Source organism: Thamnophis sirtalis, unplaced genomic scaffold, assembly GCF_051295495.1.
Source record: "Thamnophis sirtalis isolate CommonGarterSnake01/CBP01778 unplaced genomic scaffold, rThaSir2_p1.2 scaffold_2, whole genome shotgun sequence".
Lineage (NCBI taxonomy): Eukaryota > Metazoa > Chordata > Lepidosauria > Squamata > Natricidae > Thamnophis > Thamnophis sirtalis.
Genome location: NW_028261382.1, coordinates 37,879,274 through 37,897,872, shown reverse-complemented (window position 1 = coordinate 37,897,872; position 18,599 = coordinate 37,879,274). Strand labels below are relative to the sequence as shown.

Genomic DNA, 18,599 nt, shown 5'->3' with positions numbered 1-18,599 from the left:
CAACCATCCCCTAAATGTGGTGTAAAACTCCTGTTTTTAGACAACATTTTTTTCTCAACCCTCTCAAACTTTCATCACGCTGTGTCTGGAGGCTCTTTAGATTGGAATTGTTCAGTTTCCAGAATTCCCCAGTTGGGACAGACACTGCTGAGAATCCTGGGAGTCGTAGGAAGATGCATAGATTTCAAAGAAAAAAATGATCAGGTTCTCAATAAATGTTGGGGGGGTGGGAATGTGTAAGCAGAAAAGCAATTAGATCAGTGTTTCTCAACCTTGGCGACTTGAAGTCCACGGGACTTCAAGTCACCAAGGTTGAGAAACACTGAATTAGATGGTGGAAAAAATGACTCACAAGAATGACTTCAAGGTTGGGTGAATTCAGGCAGGACAGCTAACCTCTCAAATTACCAATTTCGTTGCATTTAAGTACAATGACAATAAAGACTATACTTACTTATAAATTATTTTCCTGAGTAGCAGCCTAGCAGGTGGTATGGGAGGTCCTCTTCCAACTCTGTGGACAAGGGTTTACTACGTGTGTAGGTCCTGCTATTGGTTGTAGCTGTTTTACCAGCTTCTGCAGCTCTCACCACAGTCGCAACAAGGGGCAACGCCCAGCCAAAGCAGGCCCCCATCTCAAGAAGGGAAGCACCGCCAAACCTCTTCGCACTTGAATGGGAGACCACTCGGAAATCTCGAGACCGTAGCTCTCGCCACTCAGCCCATCGTGAATGATGAGCTCTTTCCCTTTTTGGGGGGGCTGACTCACCAGTCTCTCTGCTTGCAGGCCCTCCCAGATGCTCGCACATCTGCGCCAAGCACTTCATGGGGAAAACGGGGTTGGTGGCTTCCCAAGAGGACGTGCAGAGTTCAAAGCAAATCTAAAGTAAAAGAGAGCAGGAGTTAAATAGGCCAGGAAAACCCTCCAGCCGTGCTTCTAATTTGTTTTTTTGGGTAACGTTTCTCACCTGTATGTCAATGGAGATTCTGAGCCATCCAGAACTTTGACTGACTGTTGTGGTTGCGTTTTTTAAAAAGTTGCCAGTTGCCATGACTCGACTTCCAGACTTCTCACCTTGAGTTGCCTCTCCCTGAATAGAATGAAGGAGCTGGGAGGGACCTTGGAGGTCTTCTAGTCCAGCCCCCTGCTCAAGCAGGAGATCCTATGCTATTTCAGATAAGGGGCTATTTAGTCTCTTCTTAGAAACCTTCGGTGATGGAGCCCCCACGATTTCTGGAGAGAAGCCCTTCCACTGGTTAATGTGGGAGGATTGCATACTCGTCCTTCATCCCCCACGAGGGAATGAAATCCCTAAATAAATGCACACTCAGAAAGGATCCCATATCTGTGTCCACCGGAGGAATTTTGCTGGCTGCAAAAATCATTCTGAAAGTTCATTATGCATTTGATGATACAACACTGCCCTCTAGTGGCTCTTTCTATCTATAACGTATATTTAATTTTGTATTCTTTTCCAACCACATTTGGCCAATAAAGAATTCTAGTCTATTACATTCTTAATGTTATTCTATTCCATTCTTAATTCTATTCCATTCCATTCTTAATTCTATTCCATTCTTAATTCTATTCCATTCTTAATTCTATTCCATTCTTAATTCCATTCCATTCTTAATTCTATTCCATTCCATTCTATTCAAAGCAATGCACAGATATTTGTCTGGTGTATTGAATGGGATGAAAAAAACCACTATATAAGACTGAGATTTCAGATTTTTTTTTATTTCTGTAGGGGCTGGGTGGGTGAAGGAAACAGGCTGAAATGTCTTCCACTACAAGTTCCATTCAGAAAGGAATTTCTGGAGCAAAACTTTGGGCTCCTGTTTGAAACAGGGTCATAACTCTTTTGAATGGGGGATATTATGGGGAATTGGACTATTCCTTTCATTGGGAGATTCTGGGAAATCGAAAGAACAAGAAGGCCTCGACTTACGACCAAAATTGGGGTGGGACCTTCTGTCCTCAAGTGTTGGGGCTGTTAAATGAGTCACTCACAATCTTATGACCTTTCTTCCTGTGGTTGTTAAGTGCATCATGCAGTTGTTAAGTGAATTTGGCTTCCCTGTTGACTTCGCTTGCTAGAAACTCTCCAGGGAGGCCACACATGGAGACACCACAACAGTGTGAAAAACCAGCCACAAATCACACTTCTTCATCTCCATCATAACTTTAAAGGGATGTCCATAAATTGAGGACTACCTTATGGGAATTCTGGGCAATGGAAACGGACGGACCAGATGAACTGGAACGTGAGGGGCTTGTCACAAAGACAGAACAGAATGAAAATCCCCCCCAAAATCCCCCCAAATTTGGGGCAACGTGTTATCCCAGCAAAATCCTCCTTAACAGGTACCTTTTCCCCCTCCCTCCCCTCAACTGAGCCAAGCTGGAGAGAAATGAAACAGAGTGAGGATTACGAGGATGCAAAGCTGGTATTGTGATGGGAATTATTTAATTGCAGCCCCCAGCCCTGGTTTTCCCCCCCTGCATCTTCCCCTCCTCGGCTTCACCACCTGAATTCCCTTTAAAAAAACAAGAATCTCTGTTGCAAACCCGCCCTCTGATGTAAGCAGCATCCACAAATGTTCCTTTTGCAACCTGCCTAAATTGCAAAAAACTGCTGTTCTGAAGGAAGCTCAGCCGTGCAGCCCAAGGGGTTTGCTGTTAATGGGGGTTTATCTGAGGGCTGCCAGCCATCGGCTGCCGTCCCCGTTTGGTATAAGTCCTTCCGGGGGAGCCATTCCTGGTTGCTTTCTCCAAGAATTCGAGGGAAGCACGTGGTGAATGGGAAGGAGCACCATTTTCCCTTTGAAAGCCAAGCAAGGCCAGAGTCCCTTAACATCCGTCCGTTCTGCAGAGACAGGCAAACGAACGCATCCAGGACAGAAGTCGGTTCGCAATAAAACCTGCTCCATGCCAAATCTCAGTGGCCCCAAGGTCACACCACACCCAGGCAAGGAAGAGCGAAAGAATCCGGGTTGGAAAGACCAAATTATAGCTGGGCTCTTGAAGAGTTAAGCTCTTTCAACTCCAAGGCCCAGGCCTTCGTTTCTGGAAGGCTGCGTCTCCTGGATCTCTTCCTTGAAGAAGCCATGGTCCACCAACAAGGTCTATCTCCAGGAGGATGCCCCCTCCCCAGGGGAGCTTTAAGAAGTTTCCTCAACTCGGTGGAGGTCTCTCGTTGGTCCTCAAGAGAAGGAGACCTTGGGAGGGGGGAAGGCAGGGGAAGACTTTTGAGCCCTGCTGGGCCATGAATATCTCCGATGTCTTGATGAGTGGAGATCCCCAGGGATGCTTGCGGGCAACCGAGGAAGGACGGGCCACGTCAGTTCACAGTGGGCACCTGGTTCTGGTGGAGGCTGAACTCTTTGGCTTTAAGGCGCAAGCTGGCAATGCTGTTGGCCATGTTGACGCCCGGCGTGGGGGTGCTGGGGGCGCTGGGACCGTAGGCAGGCATCGCGTTGCTGGCAGAGGAGATGGGAAGGAGCAGAGGGGCGCAAATGGAAAAGAGGCATTAGACGCGGGGGAAGAAATGAAAATGGCTTAACACCTTTTGTCTCGTGACTGTTCAAAGCTACACGGGAAAAGTCACCTGTTCACACGCGTGACCACTGCAACGTCTCCATGGCCGTGTGATCAAAATTCAGACGCTTGGCACTATGACAGTTACAATGCCCTGGGGGGGTCATGGGACCCCGCTTTCAGGTCTTCTGACAACCAAAGTCAATTCGGACTATGTTTTTTGGGGGGGGAGGTCAAGCTATTCTCCAAAGCAAGAAGCAATGGGTGGAAACTATTCAAAGAGAGGAGCAACCTAAAGGAGGAATTTCCTGATGGTTGGAACAATTAACCAGTGGAACAACTTGCCTCCAGAAGTTGTGGGTGCTTTATTATTAGAGGTTTTCAAGAAGAGACTGGACAATTATTTCTCCAGAATAGTATGGGGTCTCCTGCTTGGGCAGAGGGATGGACTAGAACAGTGTTTCTCAACCTTGGCTACTTGAAGATGTCCGGACTTCAAGTCCCAGAATTCCCCAGCCAGCGAATGCTGGCTGGGGAATTCTGGGAGTTGAAGTCCGGACATCTTCAAGTTGCCAAGGTTGAGAAACACTGGACTAGAAGACCTTCAAGGTCCTTTCAAACTCTGTTATTTTGTTAAACAACAGAACAATAGAGTTGGGAGGGACCTTGGAGGTCTTCTAGTCCAGCCCTCTGCCCAAGCAGGAGACCCCATACCTCTTCATACAACTAGTTATCCAATCTCTTCTGAAAAATCTCCAGTGTTGGCCATTCACAACTTCTGGAGGCAAGTTCTGTTCCATTGATTTAATTAATCTTTCAGGAAGTTTCTCCTCAGTTCCAAGTTGCTTCTCTCCTTGATTAGTTTCCACCCATTGCTTCTTGTTCTGCCCTCTGGTGCCTTGGAGAATAGCTTGACTCCCTCTTCTTTGGGGCAACCCCTGAGATAGTGGAAGGCTTCTATCATGTCTCCCCTGGTCCTTATTTTCATTAAACTAGACACACCCAGTTCCTGAAACCGTTCTTCACATGTTTTACCCTTGGTGTAATTAATAGAGACATAAAAAGTTCAGATTAAAAAATATATACCTTCTAAAAGTTACTTGCCAGCAGCGGCCGCTACGTTTAAAAAACAGAGAGCTTACATTGCAAAAATGGACATCAAAAATGTTTGGGTGCAAAAGTTTTCAATCTACATTTTTGCAATGCAAATTAAGCTTTCGAAGGGTGACTGTCAGGGATCCCTTCCAGGGGCCTAGGAAAAGATTCACCGGGTGAGGTTAGCCAAAAACAAAAATTATTAACAAAAGGGCATCAGAAGCAGAGATTTCTGGCCCTCGTATTCCACTGACGCACAGCAGATTTTGCTCCCTCTGGAGGCCGAGAAGACGTCGCTTTTCTTTTATAGCCAAGAAATCTAATCTAATTTTAGCTCCGTGATCCCCCCCCCACTTCTCCTCCCCCTTTCCCCCAGGAGAAACGGTTCCTCGGTTTGGTTAGCACTGGGAGTTGAAAGGTAACATAACATCGGGATTAGAGCGGACCTGGAGCAGAAGCTAGCTTGGGAAACGTGAGAAGCAGGGATGTGGGAAGGAGGGAGGGAAGGAAGGAAGGAAGGAAGGAAGGAAGGAAGGAAGGAAGGAAGGAAGGAAGGAAAGAGAAGGGAAGGAGGGAAGGAAGGAATCTACTTAGGAGGGAGGGAAGGAGGAAGGGAGGAAGGAAGGAAGGAAAAAGAGGGGAAGGAGGGAAGGAAGGAATCTACTTAGGAGGGAGGGAAGGAGGAAGGGAGGAAGGAAGGAAGGAAAGAGAAGGGAGGAAGGAAGGAAGGAAAGAGAAGGGAAGGAGGGAAGGAAGGAATCTACTTAGGAGGGAGGGAAGGGAGGAAGGAAGGAAGGGAGGAAGGAAGGGGAAGGAAGGAATCTACTTAGGAGGGAGGAAAGGAGAAGGGAGGGAGGGAGGAGAAGGGAAGGAAGGAATCTATTTAGGAGGGAGGGAAGGAGAAAGGGAGGAAGGGAGGGAGGGAGGGAGCTCGAACCAACCTGTAGGGGGGGGTGCTTGACCATGACAGATAGTCGGGGCTGAGGGTGGTGGGCCGGGGAGCCACGGGCTGTTCGATGGCCGTGTCTTGGGTGTAGGATTTGAGGAGCGATACCGACCGGTTGGCCAACATGGCTCTCTCGTTCCGGCGGAATTTGGCTCTTCGGTTCTGAAACCACACCTGGAGGGGAAGAAAGACCCACCGGTCGCAATCGAGGAGAAGATTTGGAGCTCAGGGTTGAAGCGGGGGCCCTGGGGGCTCTCTGAGCTGGGTGCTTTCCTTGCAGGCGTCTCGTGACCCAACTAGGGAACGTTATCTGTGCTAGGAGGGTTTGTGGCGAGGAAGGGGAGAACATCAGATGCGACTCACTTAACAACCGGGCCCCAGTTGTGGTCACAAGCCGAGGGCTGCCCGGAGGTGGACCCACTCGCTCTCACCTGGACTCTGGCTTCGCTAAGGCTGACCCTTCGGGCCAGCTCCTCCCGGACGAAGGCATCCGGGTAGTGGGTCCTCTCGAAGACTCGCTCCAGCGCCTGCAGCTGGCTGCTGTTGAAGGTGGTCCGGTTCCTGCGCTGTTTCTTCTTCCGTTTGGAGGAGGAGGAGGAGGAGGAGTGGCTGGGGCTCAGGCTCTGCTCTGCGGCCAGAAGAGAGACGAGGGGGGGGGGACGTTAGGCAGAGGAAGCTGGGACCCTTTTCAATTTTAATTCAGACGGTTTTTAAATTGAAAAATGGAGGGAGGACAAAGGCTTAGCAGTCGTCCGATATCTCAGGGGCTGCCCCAAAGAAGGGGGAGTCAAGCTACTCTCCAAAGGCACCTGAGAGGACAGGAGAAGCAATGGGTGGAAATTAATCCAGGAGAGAAGCAACTTGGAACTAAGGAGAAACTTCCTAACAGTGAGGACAATTAACCAGCGGAACCACTTGCCACCAGAGGTTGTAGGTGCTTCATCACTGGAGGCTTTCAAGAAGAGGCTGGACAGCCATTTGTCCGAAATGGCCTAGGGACTCCTGCACAAGCAGGGGGTTGAGCCGAGGTGGCGCAGTGGTTAAATGCAGCACTGCAGGCTACTGCTAGATCAGCAGTTCAGCGGTTCAAATCTCACCGGCTCAGGGTTGACTCAGCCTTCCATCCTTCCGAGGTGGGTAAAATGAGGACCCAGATTGTTGGGGGTGATATGCTGACTCTGTAAACCGCTTAGAGAGGGCTGAAAGCCCTATGAAGCGGTATATAAGTCTACTGCTATTGGGCTAGAAGACCTCCAAGGTCCCTTCCCGCTCTGTTATTCTGTTTCCTAACCAGCAGAGTCTCTTGCAATCCTGCCGAAACATTTCTCAATATTCAGGCTCCTTTTCCACCTGATTCCACGTCTCCTGTGGGCCTCCTTTCTCGGCTTCGCATATTTTTTAAATGCCTCCCGAAAAAAACCCCCAGCAAATCCCACGAAATTTAGACTTTTGGGGAAGGGAGGAGAAGGCCGTCCCGCTGCGCCTTCATTTAAATTCTCCTCTGAAACACGATCCGGCCGTGTTGCCCCAACATCTGGTTTCCATTTGGTCTCTTAACGGAAGGTGGGGTGGGGTGAGGGAAGGGGGGGGGAAAAAAACCTTTATTTTGGGATGGTTTTAAAATTTGGAATACTTTTATGACAGCTCTCTGATTTGTACCAGTTACCCTGAATTCCTCTGCTATATGTCAAGCTTCAGCAGTTATGATGTGGCAAAAGAAAAGAAAAAAAAGGGGGGAGGGGGAAAAAAGAAGGAAAAAAAGGAGAGGAAAAAAATATCTCGCCCGCTTTGGAGAATTCGTAAAAAGACCTTGGAGAATTTTGTGTCCGGAAACGGCATCGGAGCGATGCAAAAGGATACCAATCCCCCCCCTCCCAAAACCCCTCTACTTTAAAATAATCTTTGCTTTCTGTTGTTGTTCTTTCCTGCAGATGCGTGCCTGGATATGAAAATATGCCTCCCTCCTGCCAACATTTGGAAGAGCTCATAGCTAGTCCTCGGCTTACGGCCATTTAGTGACTGCTTGAAGTTAGGACATCAGTTGAAAAAAGGGGATTTACGGCCGGTCGTCTCTCTTAACGACTGGGGCAGGATTCCCAGGCGCAAATTCAGGTCTTTTGACCATCAGGGAGTCCTCAACGTACAACCACAATGGAGGTCAAAGTGTATGTCGCTAAGTGAGACATTTGTGAAGTGAGTTTTTACGACTTTTCTGGCTGCATTTGTTAAGGGAGTTGACGCAGTTCTTAAGTTGGTCACACGGTTCTTAAGGGAACCCGATTTCCCCATCGAGTTTGCTTGTCGGAACGTTGCAAAAGAGAATCACGTGACCCCCCCCCGGGATATTGCGACCGTCATAAATGTGAACCGGTTGCCAAGCGCTGGGGGCCCGGTGGAGGGTGGGGGGAAATACTGCAATGGTCATAAGTATAAGTCACTTTTTTTCAGTGCCATGTAACTTTGAACCATCTTAACTACGATGTGACTAACTGAACAACTGCAGTGATTCATTTAATGACCGTGGGGAAAAAAGTTGTAAAACTCATTTAATAACTGTCTTGCTCAGCAACGGAACGTTTGAGCTCAGTGGTTGTAAGTCAAGGACTACCTGCATTTTTCAACCACTCAGTTCAGGTCTGATTCTATTGCACATGTTCAATTTTGGATGGAAGGAAAGGAAAGGAAGGAAGGAAATATGGAAAAAGGAAGGAAGGAAGGAAGGAAGGAAGGAAGGAAGGGACCTTTTCAATAAAATAAAAGTCTTTTGCAAAAACTAAAAAATAGCAAAGCCCTACAATTCAAAGCTTCCACCCTTTTTAGAGTTACAAAATAATAAAAGAGAGAAATAATTCAGAAACGCCAGAGGCCACCTTGAATTCCTGAAAGCTTAACGGGGGTGGGGGGGTGGGGGGGGAGGCTTCTGAACTCTTAAACGGCACGATTGCCATTGAAAATACAGATGTACGTATTCAAATTTCATAATTGTAAAAAAATTAATTGGACATAAGCCCAGGCTTGCGAATTACAAGGATGTCAAACTCAATTTACAAAGGAAGTAATTTTGAATCTCGGCACTATCCCCCGGGTCAAAGTTTGTTTTCTCTCCTTTCCATTGTACCCTCATCTTTTGTCTCATCTTTCTCTTCTCCCCTCCTTTTTTTCCTTTTTTCCTTCCCCCCCTTTTTTAAAAAAAAAACCATGCAGTTTAACTGAGTGGACTGAAATAGCCTGAAGGCTATTAGTCGTAAATTCTTCCGAAGAAAAATAAATCCTGTCTGCTTTCTAACTTTTCCTCCTTCTTTCAACAAGCCCAAAGAGCGATTCTACTTTGCTTTTGAAATAATAATTAGAGCCAAGACATCCCCCCGGGGGGATGCAGGGACTCCTAAATCAAATAAATAGATTTTATTAATTAACACAGGTCATTTCTGGAACGCCAATTTGTTCTCCGGTCTCGGAATTAAGAAAAATAAACAAGGCAGCGTAGAGTTCTTAATAATGTGGATTTTATATGTTCACAGCCTTGGTCAGAGGGACGCATCAGGAATGGTTTGAGTGGGGGGGGGAAACCCCCTTATGTTTGCTTTCTATATGCTATTACAACTTCCCTGTTTGTATGTAACCTTTAACTGGGTGAACATTGTACGGCAACAGTTTTTGAAGAAGGGGCCTCAAATGGACCCACTAATATTTCTCAACCTTGGCAACTTGAAGATGTCCGGACTTCAACCCCCAGAATTCCCCAGCCAGCGAATGCTGGCTGGGGAATTCTGGGAGTTGAAGTCTGGACATCTTCAAGTTGCCAAGGTTGAGAAACACTAAGAGAATAACAGAATAGCAGAATGACAGAACTGGAAGGGACCTTAGAGGTCTTCTAGTCCAACCCCCTCCCTGCTCAAGCAGGAGACACGCAATATCATTCCGGACAGATGGCTATCCAATCCACCCCAAATTCCAAATCTCCTGTGGAATTCAAATTCGGCCAATTTCATAAAACATTTTAAGACCCCAACATTATCGTAAAGCATTTTATGACATTATATATATATATGCAAAAATGTTCCGTGTGATCAGCTCCCCTATGTTTGACGGTGCAGGGAGTTCAACCTGGGCTCCCTTTCTGAATACTTGGGAAAGTTTGAACATCTTTCAAAAGAGGTTCACAGACTCCTAAGGCGGGAAGGGACCTTGGAGGTCTTCTAGTCCAACCCCCTGCTCAAATGTCCAGCATCTTCTAGCTGGGCCTCTATTTATTTTGAAATAAATACAACCTGATCGTGTTGTTGTGCAAATAGATCAACAAACAGTAAATCTTTTGGGGTAGGAATATTAATATTTTCATAATTTACAAATGTACAACGACTCCAGCTTGATAATAGAGGATTAAAGTGATCAATTCAATCCTCTGTAGAAATGGACATGACATTTTCTATCCAGGAAGGCCTAACCAGCATCTGCTGATCTTTAAAAAAAAAACCCACATATTGGAAAGTCAGTAGAGGAAACCCTTGACTTATCACCACAGTTGTGTTCCAAATTCCGTTGCTAAGTGAATTTTGCCCCATTTTACGTCCTTTCTTGTCACAGGTGTTAAGTCAATCAAGATAGCTGTAAGAGTGTGAAGGAGAGAGAGATGGAAAAGAGAGAGAAATGAGAGAGGAAGAGAGAGAGAGAATTAAAGAGAGTGACAGAGAAAGAGAGAAAAGGGAAGGATAGAAAAGAGAGGAAGAGAGAGAAAGAATGAAAGAGAGTGCCAGAGAAAGAGAGGGAAAAGCGGATAGAAAAGAGAGAAAGAGAGAAAGAATGAAAGTGACAGAAAGAGAGAGAATGATAAAAAAGAAAGAGAGGGAATGAAAGAGAGTAACAGAGAGTTAGAGAGAAGGGAAGGATAGAAAAGAGAGAGGAAGAGAGAATGAAAGAAAGAGAGGGGGGGTCAGGAATGGTTTTCCGAAGCTGATTGACAGCTTCCTCCATTTATTATGCCTCCCAGAGCTCTTTGGGGAATGGAAACCTCTCCACCCCCCCCTCTCCACCTACCCTCCCTGGCCCCCTTCCTCCCCTGCCTTTGAAAAGCAGCGCTGACTTTTTCCTCCAGGGGGGCTAGGAAAATGCAAAAGGGCAGAGTTTGAAACCCCGCCAGGGCAATCAAGGAAGAGGAGGAGGAGGAGGAGGAGGAGGAGGAGGAGGGGAGCCGAAGGCAGGTGACCCTGCTCCCTCTGAAGTCCCCCATCTGAAAGCGTTTAAGGGCATCTCGCTTTTCCTTCAGATCCATCCAGGCTGTCAGAAAGCCACAGGGCGGGGGGGGGGGGGGAGAGAGAGAGAGAGAACCACTCCTTCCTCCCCCCTCCTCCTTTTTCCTTGGCTCCTCACAGGAAATGGACAACTTTGGCTCTGGGCCAGGAGAAGTTCACAGATAGGAAAATACATAGAGAGAGATGATAAATACAGTAGATAAAGTATAGATGCATAGATTGATAGATAAGATAGATAAGATAGGTAGAGAGATAGATAAGAGATGGATGGATGGATGGATGGATGGATGGATGGATGGATGGATAGATAGATAGATAGATAGATAGATAGATAGATAGATAGATAGATTTAGAGAGAGAGAGAAGATGGATGGATGGATGGGATAAGTAGATAGGTAGGATAGGTAGATAATAGATAGAAAGATAGATAGATAGATAGATAGATAGATGGATAATAGGATAGAGAGAGATACATAGAGATTGATGACAGGATGGATGGATAGGTAGGTAGGTAGGTAGGTAGGTAGGTAGGTAGATAGATAGATAGATAGATAGATAGATAGATAGATAGATAGATAGATAGATAGATAGATAGATAGATAGATGGATGATAGGATAGAGATACATAGAGATTGATGACAGGATGGATGGATAGGTAGGTAGATGATAGATGGATGGATGGATGGATAAGATTATAGCTGGAGATGGACAGACAGACAGACAGATGAAGTTGGATGGATAGATAAACAAGTTGGATGAATACATATAACACCATAACACAATATAAATTAGATAGATAGATATAAGTTTAGGTAGATAGATAGAATGGATGGATGAATGGACGGGATAGATAGATAGATAGATAGATAGATAGATAGATAGATAAGATAGATAGATAGATAGATAGATATAGAAGGATAGATAGATAGATATAAGTTTAGGTAGATAGATAGAATGGATGGATGGATGGATGGATGGACGGGATAGATAAATAGATAGATAATCAGATTTCAAAGCAAGCAATGTTCTCTTGTTCTTCATCTTCTCCTTTGGCGTCTTCTCCTTTTCCCTCCTCCCTCTACCAACTTCGCTGGTTCTCCCCACCCAGATTCTTTTTCCATGCAGGACTTTGGGGAGGGGAGGAACGTTTGCACCCCCCCTCTCTACTCTCCCCCCCCCAGCACCGGTTCACGCTTCTCCATGTGCCTCCCAGGTCTCCTCGCGTGTGAGGCCCTGCGAAAGGCCAGCCTTGTTGGCTGGGAATCATGGCGCCTCTCCACATCTGGTTCGAAGTGGAAGCCTGGCGCCGGCCGAAAGCCACAGACTTCAGTCGGGAGAGGCGCGCAGACTTTAATAGGCTCGCACAGTTTGCCGAGCCAGGGCCACGGCGGCAAAGGAAGAGGGGCTTTTTAGGGAGATGGCAGGTCTGTGCGCGCCTTTAAGAAAGAAAGAAGGAAAGAAAGAAAGAAAGAAACAGAGGCAGAAAAGGGGTGCAGGAGGAAGCGAGAGGCAGGGAGCTGTGGGGAGATGCTGTCTACAAGTCACAGCCTGCCACTCCTGGGCTTTCGGAGATCAACAGCAGCCCTCAGGCCCAGAGGGGAGCGGAACAGCAGACCCCGAAGAATAACAGAGTTGGAAGGGACCTTGGAGGTCATCTAGTCCAGCCCCCTGCTCAAGCAGGAAGCTCTACAGCATTCCAGACAAATAGCGGTCCAATCTTTTCCTCAAAACCTCAAGTGATGGAGCACCCACAACCTCTGGAGGGAAGCGATTCCACTGATTAATTGTTATGCCATCACTCTGCTAAACAAATAATCCCCTCCCCACTGTCAAATTATTCACTACGGCTGCATTATTATTACTATTAGTCTTCCCATCCTTCCTATCCCCCCGTCTCCTCCCACTTAGGACTTAACTTTCTTCCTCCTTACGATTTCTGTTGATAGGGATGGTTTCCTGATTGCTTATTTGTACCCTGTGAGTATCATTAAGTGTTGAACCTTATGACTCTTGATGAATGTATCTTGTCTTTTGATGTCCCCTGAGATAAATCCCTTGTGTGTCCAATCACACCTGGCCAATAAAAGAATTCTGTTCTGTTCTGTTCTGTTCTATTCTACCCTACTCCACTCCACTCCATTCTACTCTACTCTACTCTACTCTACTCTACTCTACTCTACTCTACTCTACTCTACTCTACTCTACTCTACTCTACTCTACCCTACCCTACCCTACCCTACTCTACTCTACTCTACTCCAGTGTTTCTCAACCTTGGCTACTTGAAGTTGTCTGGACTTCAACTCCCAGAATTCCCCAGCCAGCAAATGCTGGCTGGGGAATTCTGGGAGTTGAAGTCCAGACATCTTCAAGTTGCCAAGGTTGAGAAACACTGCTCTACTCTACTCTACTCCATTCCACTTCACTCCACTCCATATTGCATTCTGCATTTTGCATTCTACTCTACTCTACTCTACTCAACTCAACTCAACTCAACTCAACTCCATTCCATTCTACTCTACTCCATTCTATTCTACTCTATCCTGTCCTCCCCCTTGGGAAATTTATCCTTAGTTCTAGCTTGTATCTCTGTCTGAAAAGCTTTCACCTCTTATTTCTCAGCTGCTTTGGAGGTCTTCTCTCCATCAGCCCCTCGTCCTGGAAGGCTGCTATCATGCCACCCCTAACCCTGCCTTGTATCCACCAACCAAATCTGAGAAGGAGCTGTGAGCTGGCTTCCAACTTCCGATGGTGGGGGTATCCGTGACATCCCCACCTTCTTCAGCCCCCGCCCCCCTTCCCAGACCCTTCCTCCTTGTTTCTTTAACCCAAAGTGGCTCAAACCGTCCAAGTGTTTAATGTCTTACAAATGTTTGGCGTCTTTGTGGTTTTGCACAGCATCACAACTGAAATGTTGTGGTAGGGTTGGGTGAGAACACCCAAGATCTGGCTCAGGTTGCCAAATTGGGGGAAGGTTTGATCAGACACAAGTGATGTCAAAGGGGTGAGGGGGAGATTATGGGTCGTTGCCCAGGATTCTTTGAGGCTGGCCTTGGTTGACTCTTGCACTGTTTAGAAGACCCCAAGTTTTCCAGATGTTTCATTGAGGGGGGGGGGGAGAAACATTAGCCAATTTGCATGCCGGCATTGTTTAATTAAAAGTTGCAAACTGTGGCAAATCATTCCACTGATTAATTGTTCTTGATGTCATGAAATTTCTCCTCAGTTCTAAGTTGCTTCTCTCCTTGATTAGTTTCCACCCATTGCTTCTTGTTCTGGTGCCTTGGAGAATAGCTTGACTCCCTCTTCTTTGTGGCAGCCCCTGAGATACTGCTATCCTGTCCTCCTTTTCATTAAACTAGACATCCCCAGTTCCTGCAACCGTTCTTCGTATGTTTTAGTCTCCAGTCCCCTAATCCTCTTGGTTGCTCTTCTCTGCACCCTTTCAAGAGTCTCCACATCTTTTCCAATAATGTATAATGATTTTATAATGTGGTTATTCCAGGTGTGGCCTTATAAAGTGATACTAACACTTCACCTCTATACGTGGATCAAATTGCCCCCTCACTCCCTGTCTGACATCTTCGGTTAATGCAGCCGAGGATTGCAGTGGCTTTTTTTGGCTTCCGCTTTGATATCTGAACCGTTTCTCACTATTCTGCCATCAGCTGAAGACAAAACAGTCTATTGTTACAGAACTGGGCATCCACAGACTTTCCAAGTCCCCCCACCCCACCCACCCACCCAAATTTCTGGGCAGAGAAGCAGAATGGCTGAAACTCCTCCAAAATTCTCCAGGCAAAGGGGAAAAAAATCTCCAAATGTTTCTTAAAAGTGGGACTTGCCTCCGGTCCTACTAGGGGAAAAATGAGCATCTTGATAGGTAGGTTCCCACTTTACGACCGCAATTGGGCCCAGAATTTACATCATTAAGCAAGGCAGCTGAGTGAGCCGTTCGTGATTTTTAGAGCTGGAATACGGCACCCAATTTTGGTCGTATAAAAAAGACGTTGAGGTTCTTGAAAGAGTGCAGAGAAGAGCAACAAAGATGCTTCAGGTAGTCCTATGACCAAAACTGAGCCCAAAATTTCTGTCGCTAAAATAAAAATAGTTCAGTGAGTCCTGCCCCGTTTTACTACCTTTCGTGCCACAGTCGTTAAGTGAATCACAGGAGTTGCTAAGCCAGTAACACGGTTGTTAAGTGAACCTGGTTTCTCCATTGACTTTGCTTGTCAGAAGGTTGCAGAAGGGGGGTCACGTGACCCCAGGAACACTGCAACCGTCATAAGTGCAGGTCAGTTGCCAAGCCTTTGAATCTTGATCAGTGACCCTGGGGATGTTGTGTGAAAAAGGGACCTGTCCCTTCTTACAGGGCCGTTGCAACTTTGAACAAACTGTTGTAAGTTTGGGGCAAGTCCGGAGGCTGAACTGCAGGATGAACAATTGATACCCAGGGCATGTTGAGTTGAGTGGAGAGAAGAATGTAGAGGTGACATGACAGCATCTTCCACTACTTGAGAGGCTGACACAGAGAAGGGAGGAGCAACTGGAGACAGGACAAGAAGCAATGGAGGGGAAATCACCAAAGAGAAACCCAAGGAGAAATTTCCCGACAGGGAGAACAATTAGTCCAGGAGGGGGGGCGGCTTGTCTCCAGAGGGTGTGGGGGCTCCATCACTGGAGGTCTTCAGGCGGGGGACGGGTTGGACTGGAAGACCTCCAAGGTCCCTTCCAACTCCGTCATTCTGTCAGAATAACTCCTCATTCCATTCTAAGGGAATGTTTTGTCTGGATGAAAAATAATCCCACTCCAGATTGACTTTAATATTCCTTGCTCAGTAGCACCTGGCTGAATCCGATGGAAGCAACATCAGAGGCCTTTGGCAGCCAAATTAGGCTTAGTTAGCTTCCTGTGTTTAACACACACACACACACACACACGCACACAACAACTGGTTGACAGAAACACTGTTTGGATTTTACAAACAGTGTAAAAAACAACAACAACAAATCCCCCGAAATCTTCGCCTCTCCTCTCCCCGGGAGTTAGCATCACTACACCTCCCAAGTACGTTCCAGGTGGAATTTAACAGCCCTAAAGCTTCAACCAGCTTTTCTTAACAACTGGACACATGCTTCCAGTTAACGGCGAAGGAGATAGGAAGGAAGGCAGGCAGGCAGGCCGGCCTGAAAGCGAGAGACACACTTTTAAAGGAGAGCTAAAGAAAATAAGCCGAAGGGGGAAAAAAGGAAAAGAGGAGGGAGGGATTGTTGAAATGAAAATTAAAAAAAGGTAGCAATCAGGTGGCACGTGTCATCTGGGAGGATTGGATCAAGATTACTTAATTTGGGCGGAGGGAGGTGAAAACACCACATTGTTCTCGTTTTTTTGTTTCATTCTAATTTTGCCCCTTTTTAAAAATGGAATTCCCCTTATTCCGGCCTATTTTTCCCCCACGTATCCGGTCGTAAATCGAGGATTCCCTCTTAATGACTTGCATGGGGCATTTCTTGGGAGTTGGACCCAAATTGTGGGACTGTGTGAGTGTGGTTTCCAAAAGGCACAGGACCTCTCTATTGTGGCAGTCGATTCGGAGAGTGAGGAGGTTGGGGAGGAACCTGGGCCAGTCCTGGAGTCTGGGGAAGGCTCTGATGATGAGGGCTCTGTGTCAGAGGCAGAGAGGGGGCCAGGGATGTATTCCAGTTATCAGCTGCCTTCGGAGTCAGACATCAGTGAGGCAGAAGAGCAGCTGGAGCCTGTTCCCAGTGTGCCCATGTGCAGAACTGCCAAAAGGCAAGAACAGTTAAGACAAAAAGGATTGACTGAGAAGTAAGGCTTGGAGATGATTGGTCCTTCCCATAAGATCTACAAGAGGAGCAAATGGACGTGAGCCTTTGCAGGAAGCAACTTTGTTCGGGCTGGTCGGTTGAAGCTCTGAGAAACTCCGTTTGACTCTGTGCTCCATTTGGCCTTGCAAAACTAATTGGCAGTTGGGTCTCTGGCAGCATTTCGAGGAAGGCGGGGGCTTATCCACATTGGTGAAAGACTTTGGCAATTCGAGCAGACATCTGTCAGACTCTTCACAGACTGTTTGTGAATCATTACGGGCTGCGAATGACCATAATCCACAGCCGTCTAAATAAAAGAGGGTTTTTGGGACCAAGAGTGTGATTTATGCTTTCTCGGGAACGCTCCCCTTCCACACCTCTGAGGAAGCTTGCAGCCTTGAAGGTTTGCAACATGGATTGAGTCGGATAAGGACCATCATTCGTGTCCGGTTTCTCTTTGGTCCTCCCCCCCCACTCCACAAGGGCAAACCGGATCTCCTCTTGCTTTGCCAGGAGGAAATACCAGAAGTGCCGAATCTGACGTCTCGCCTGTGAAGGACCATCTGGGTTTCTCAGAGGGGCCGAATGTTGTTTTTCTCAAGCTGGAGGGAGCACGGAGGTTATGTTTATTCTGGAACCTGACGTGGACACGGGAGGGGTCTTCAAGACAGAAGGGCCTTGCCTCCAACTTGTACAAATAAACCCAGAACTTTTTATGGTTGGGCAGCTAAAAAATCCCCAAAACTCATCCGGGCATCCTTTCCCCCCCCCCCCGAAAGGAACTACTCGGATTTCCTTGGTTAAGATGAATTCTCTGAGCATCCTTCTTCCAGAAGGGTTTAAATAAAACTCAGGGTTTTCCTGCTCCCCCCCCCCATCTCTACACTGTAAGCAGATGATAGATGAAAAACTAGGTCGCAGATTAAAACTTGGATCCCTGGGAATTTAACAATGCCTGGAAGTGCCCTTGCAGAAATAACCTAGAAATAAGGAGAGATTTCCTGACAGTGAGAGAACAATCAACCGATGGAGGAGAAGTCGCCTTCAGAGGTTGTGGGAGCTCCATCCCTGGAGGCTTTCAAGAAGAGACTGGACTGCCCTCTGTCAGAAATGGTGCAGGGTCTCCTGCTTGGGTGAGCGGGGGTTGGACTAGATGACCTACAAGGCCCCTTCCAACTCTGTCCTTCTGTTCTCATCAGAAGACAACCACTTTTGTTGTCCTTCGCCTTATAGGGTGTTAGCAAGATGGAAGGGACCTTAGAGGTCTTCTAGACCAGTGTTTTTCAACCTTGGCAACTTGAAGATGTCTGGACTTCAACTCCCAGAATTCCCCAGCCAGCATTCGCTGGCTGGGGAATTCTGGGAGTTGAAGTCCAGACATCTTCAAGTTGCCAAGGTTGAAAAACACTGTTCTAGACCAACCCACTGCTCAAGGCAAGGAGAACTTATACCATCTTGGTTCAATGACTGTCCGGTCTGTTTTTGAAAACCTCCCGTGATGGAACACCCACAACTTCCTGAGACAATCAGTTAATTGTGGTTACTTGTCAGGAAATCTCTCCTTAATTCAAGGTTGAATTATCTCCTTGATCATTTCCCGTCCGTTAATTCTTGTCCTGCATCCTTTGGTACCTTCTCCTCCTCCGTTTCAGAAGCAGAACCTCTGAGCTGATTTTCCATTAGGGCTTCTAATAAAACGAATAAACTAAGGGGGTTTCCTGTCATGTGTGGCTCCTTATTCATTCTTTTATAACCATATCCAGATTGTCAGAGGATTTCCATTATTATCTTACACACTTTTGTGTAACAATAGCCAAGTTTCATCTCAAGATTAATCTTATAGTAGCTATTACAGAAGTTTGGTGGTCTAGTTTTCTTGGGAACTAAATTATCTGGATAGACAGTCATGAGAGGGAAGGAGGGAGGAAGAAATGGAGA

At 46.7% G+C, this 18,599-nt stretch overlaps 1 protein-coding gene across 4 annotated transcripts in view; it reads right to left on the bottom strand.

Annotated features, from left to right (window-relative positions):
- Positions 1 to 3,270: 3,270 nt before the first annotated feature.
- Positions 3,271 to 18,599, bottom strand: part of PRRX2 (paired related homeobox 2) — a 17,944-nt gene continuing 2,615 nt past the window's right edge. The window contains exons 2-5 of one of the 4 annotated variants that reach the window (XM_087703677.1): positions 13,106 to 13,110; positions 6,014 to 6,197; positions 5,578 to 5,756; positions 3,271 to 3,483 (exon numbers count right to left, since the gene is read on the bottom strand). In XM_087703677.1, coding sequence (XP_087559803.1) covers positions 3,345 to 3,483; positions 5,578 to 5,756; positions 6,014 to 6,197; positions 13,106 to 13,110 — 507 coding nt within the window. In that variant the 3' untranslated portion in view covers positions 3,271 to 3,344. Of the gene's footprint in view, positions 3,484 to 5,577; positions 5,757 to 6,013; positions 6,211 to 13,105; positions 13,111 to 13,600; positions 13,640 to 18,599 lie in introns of all 4 variants that reach the window. The other 3 variants (XM_087703675.1, XM_087703674.1, XM_087703676.1) reach the window with 3 other exon arrangements.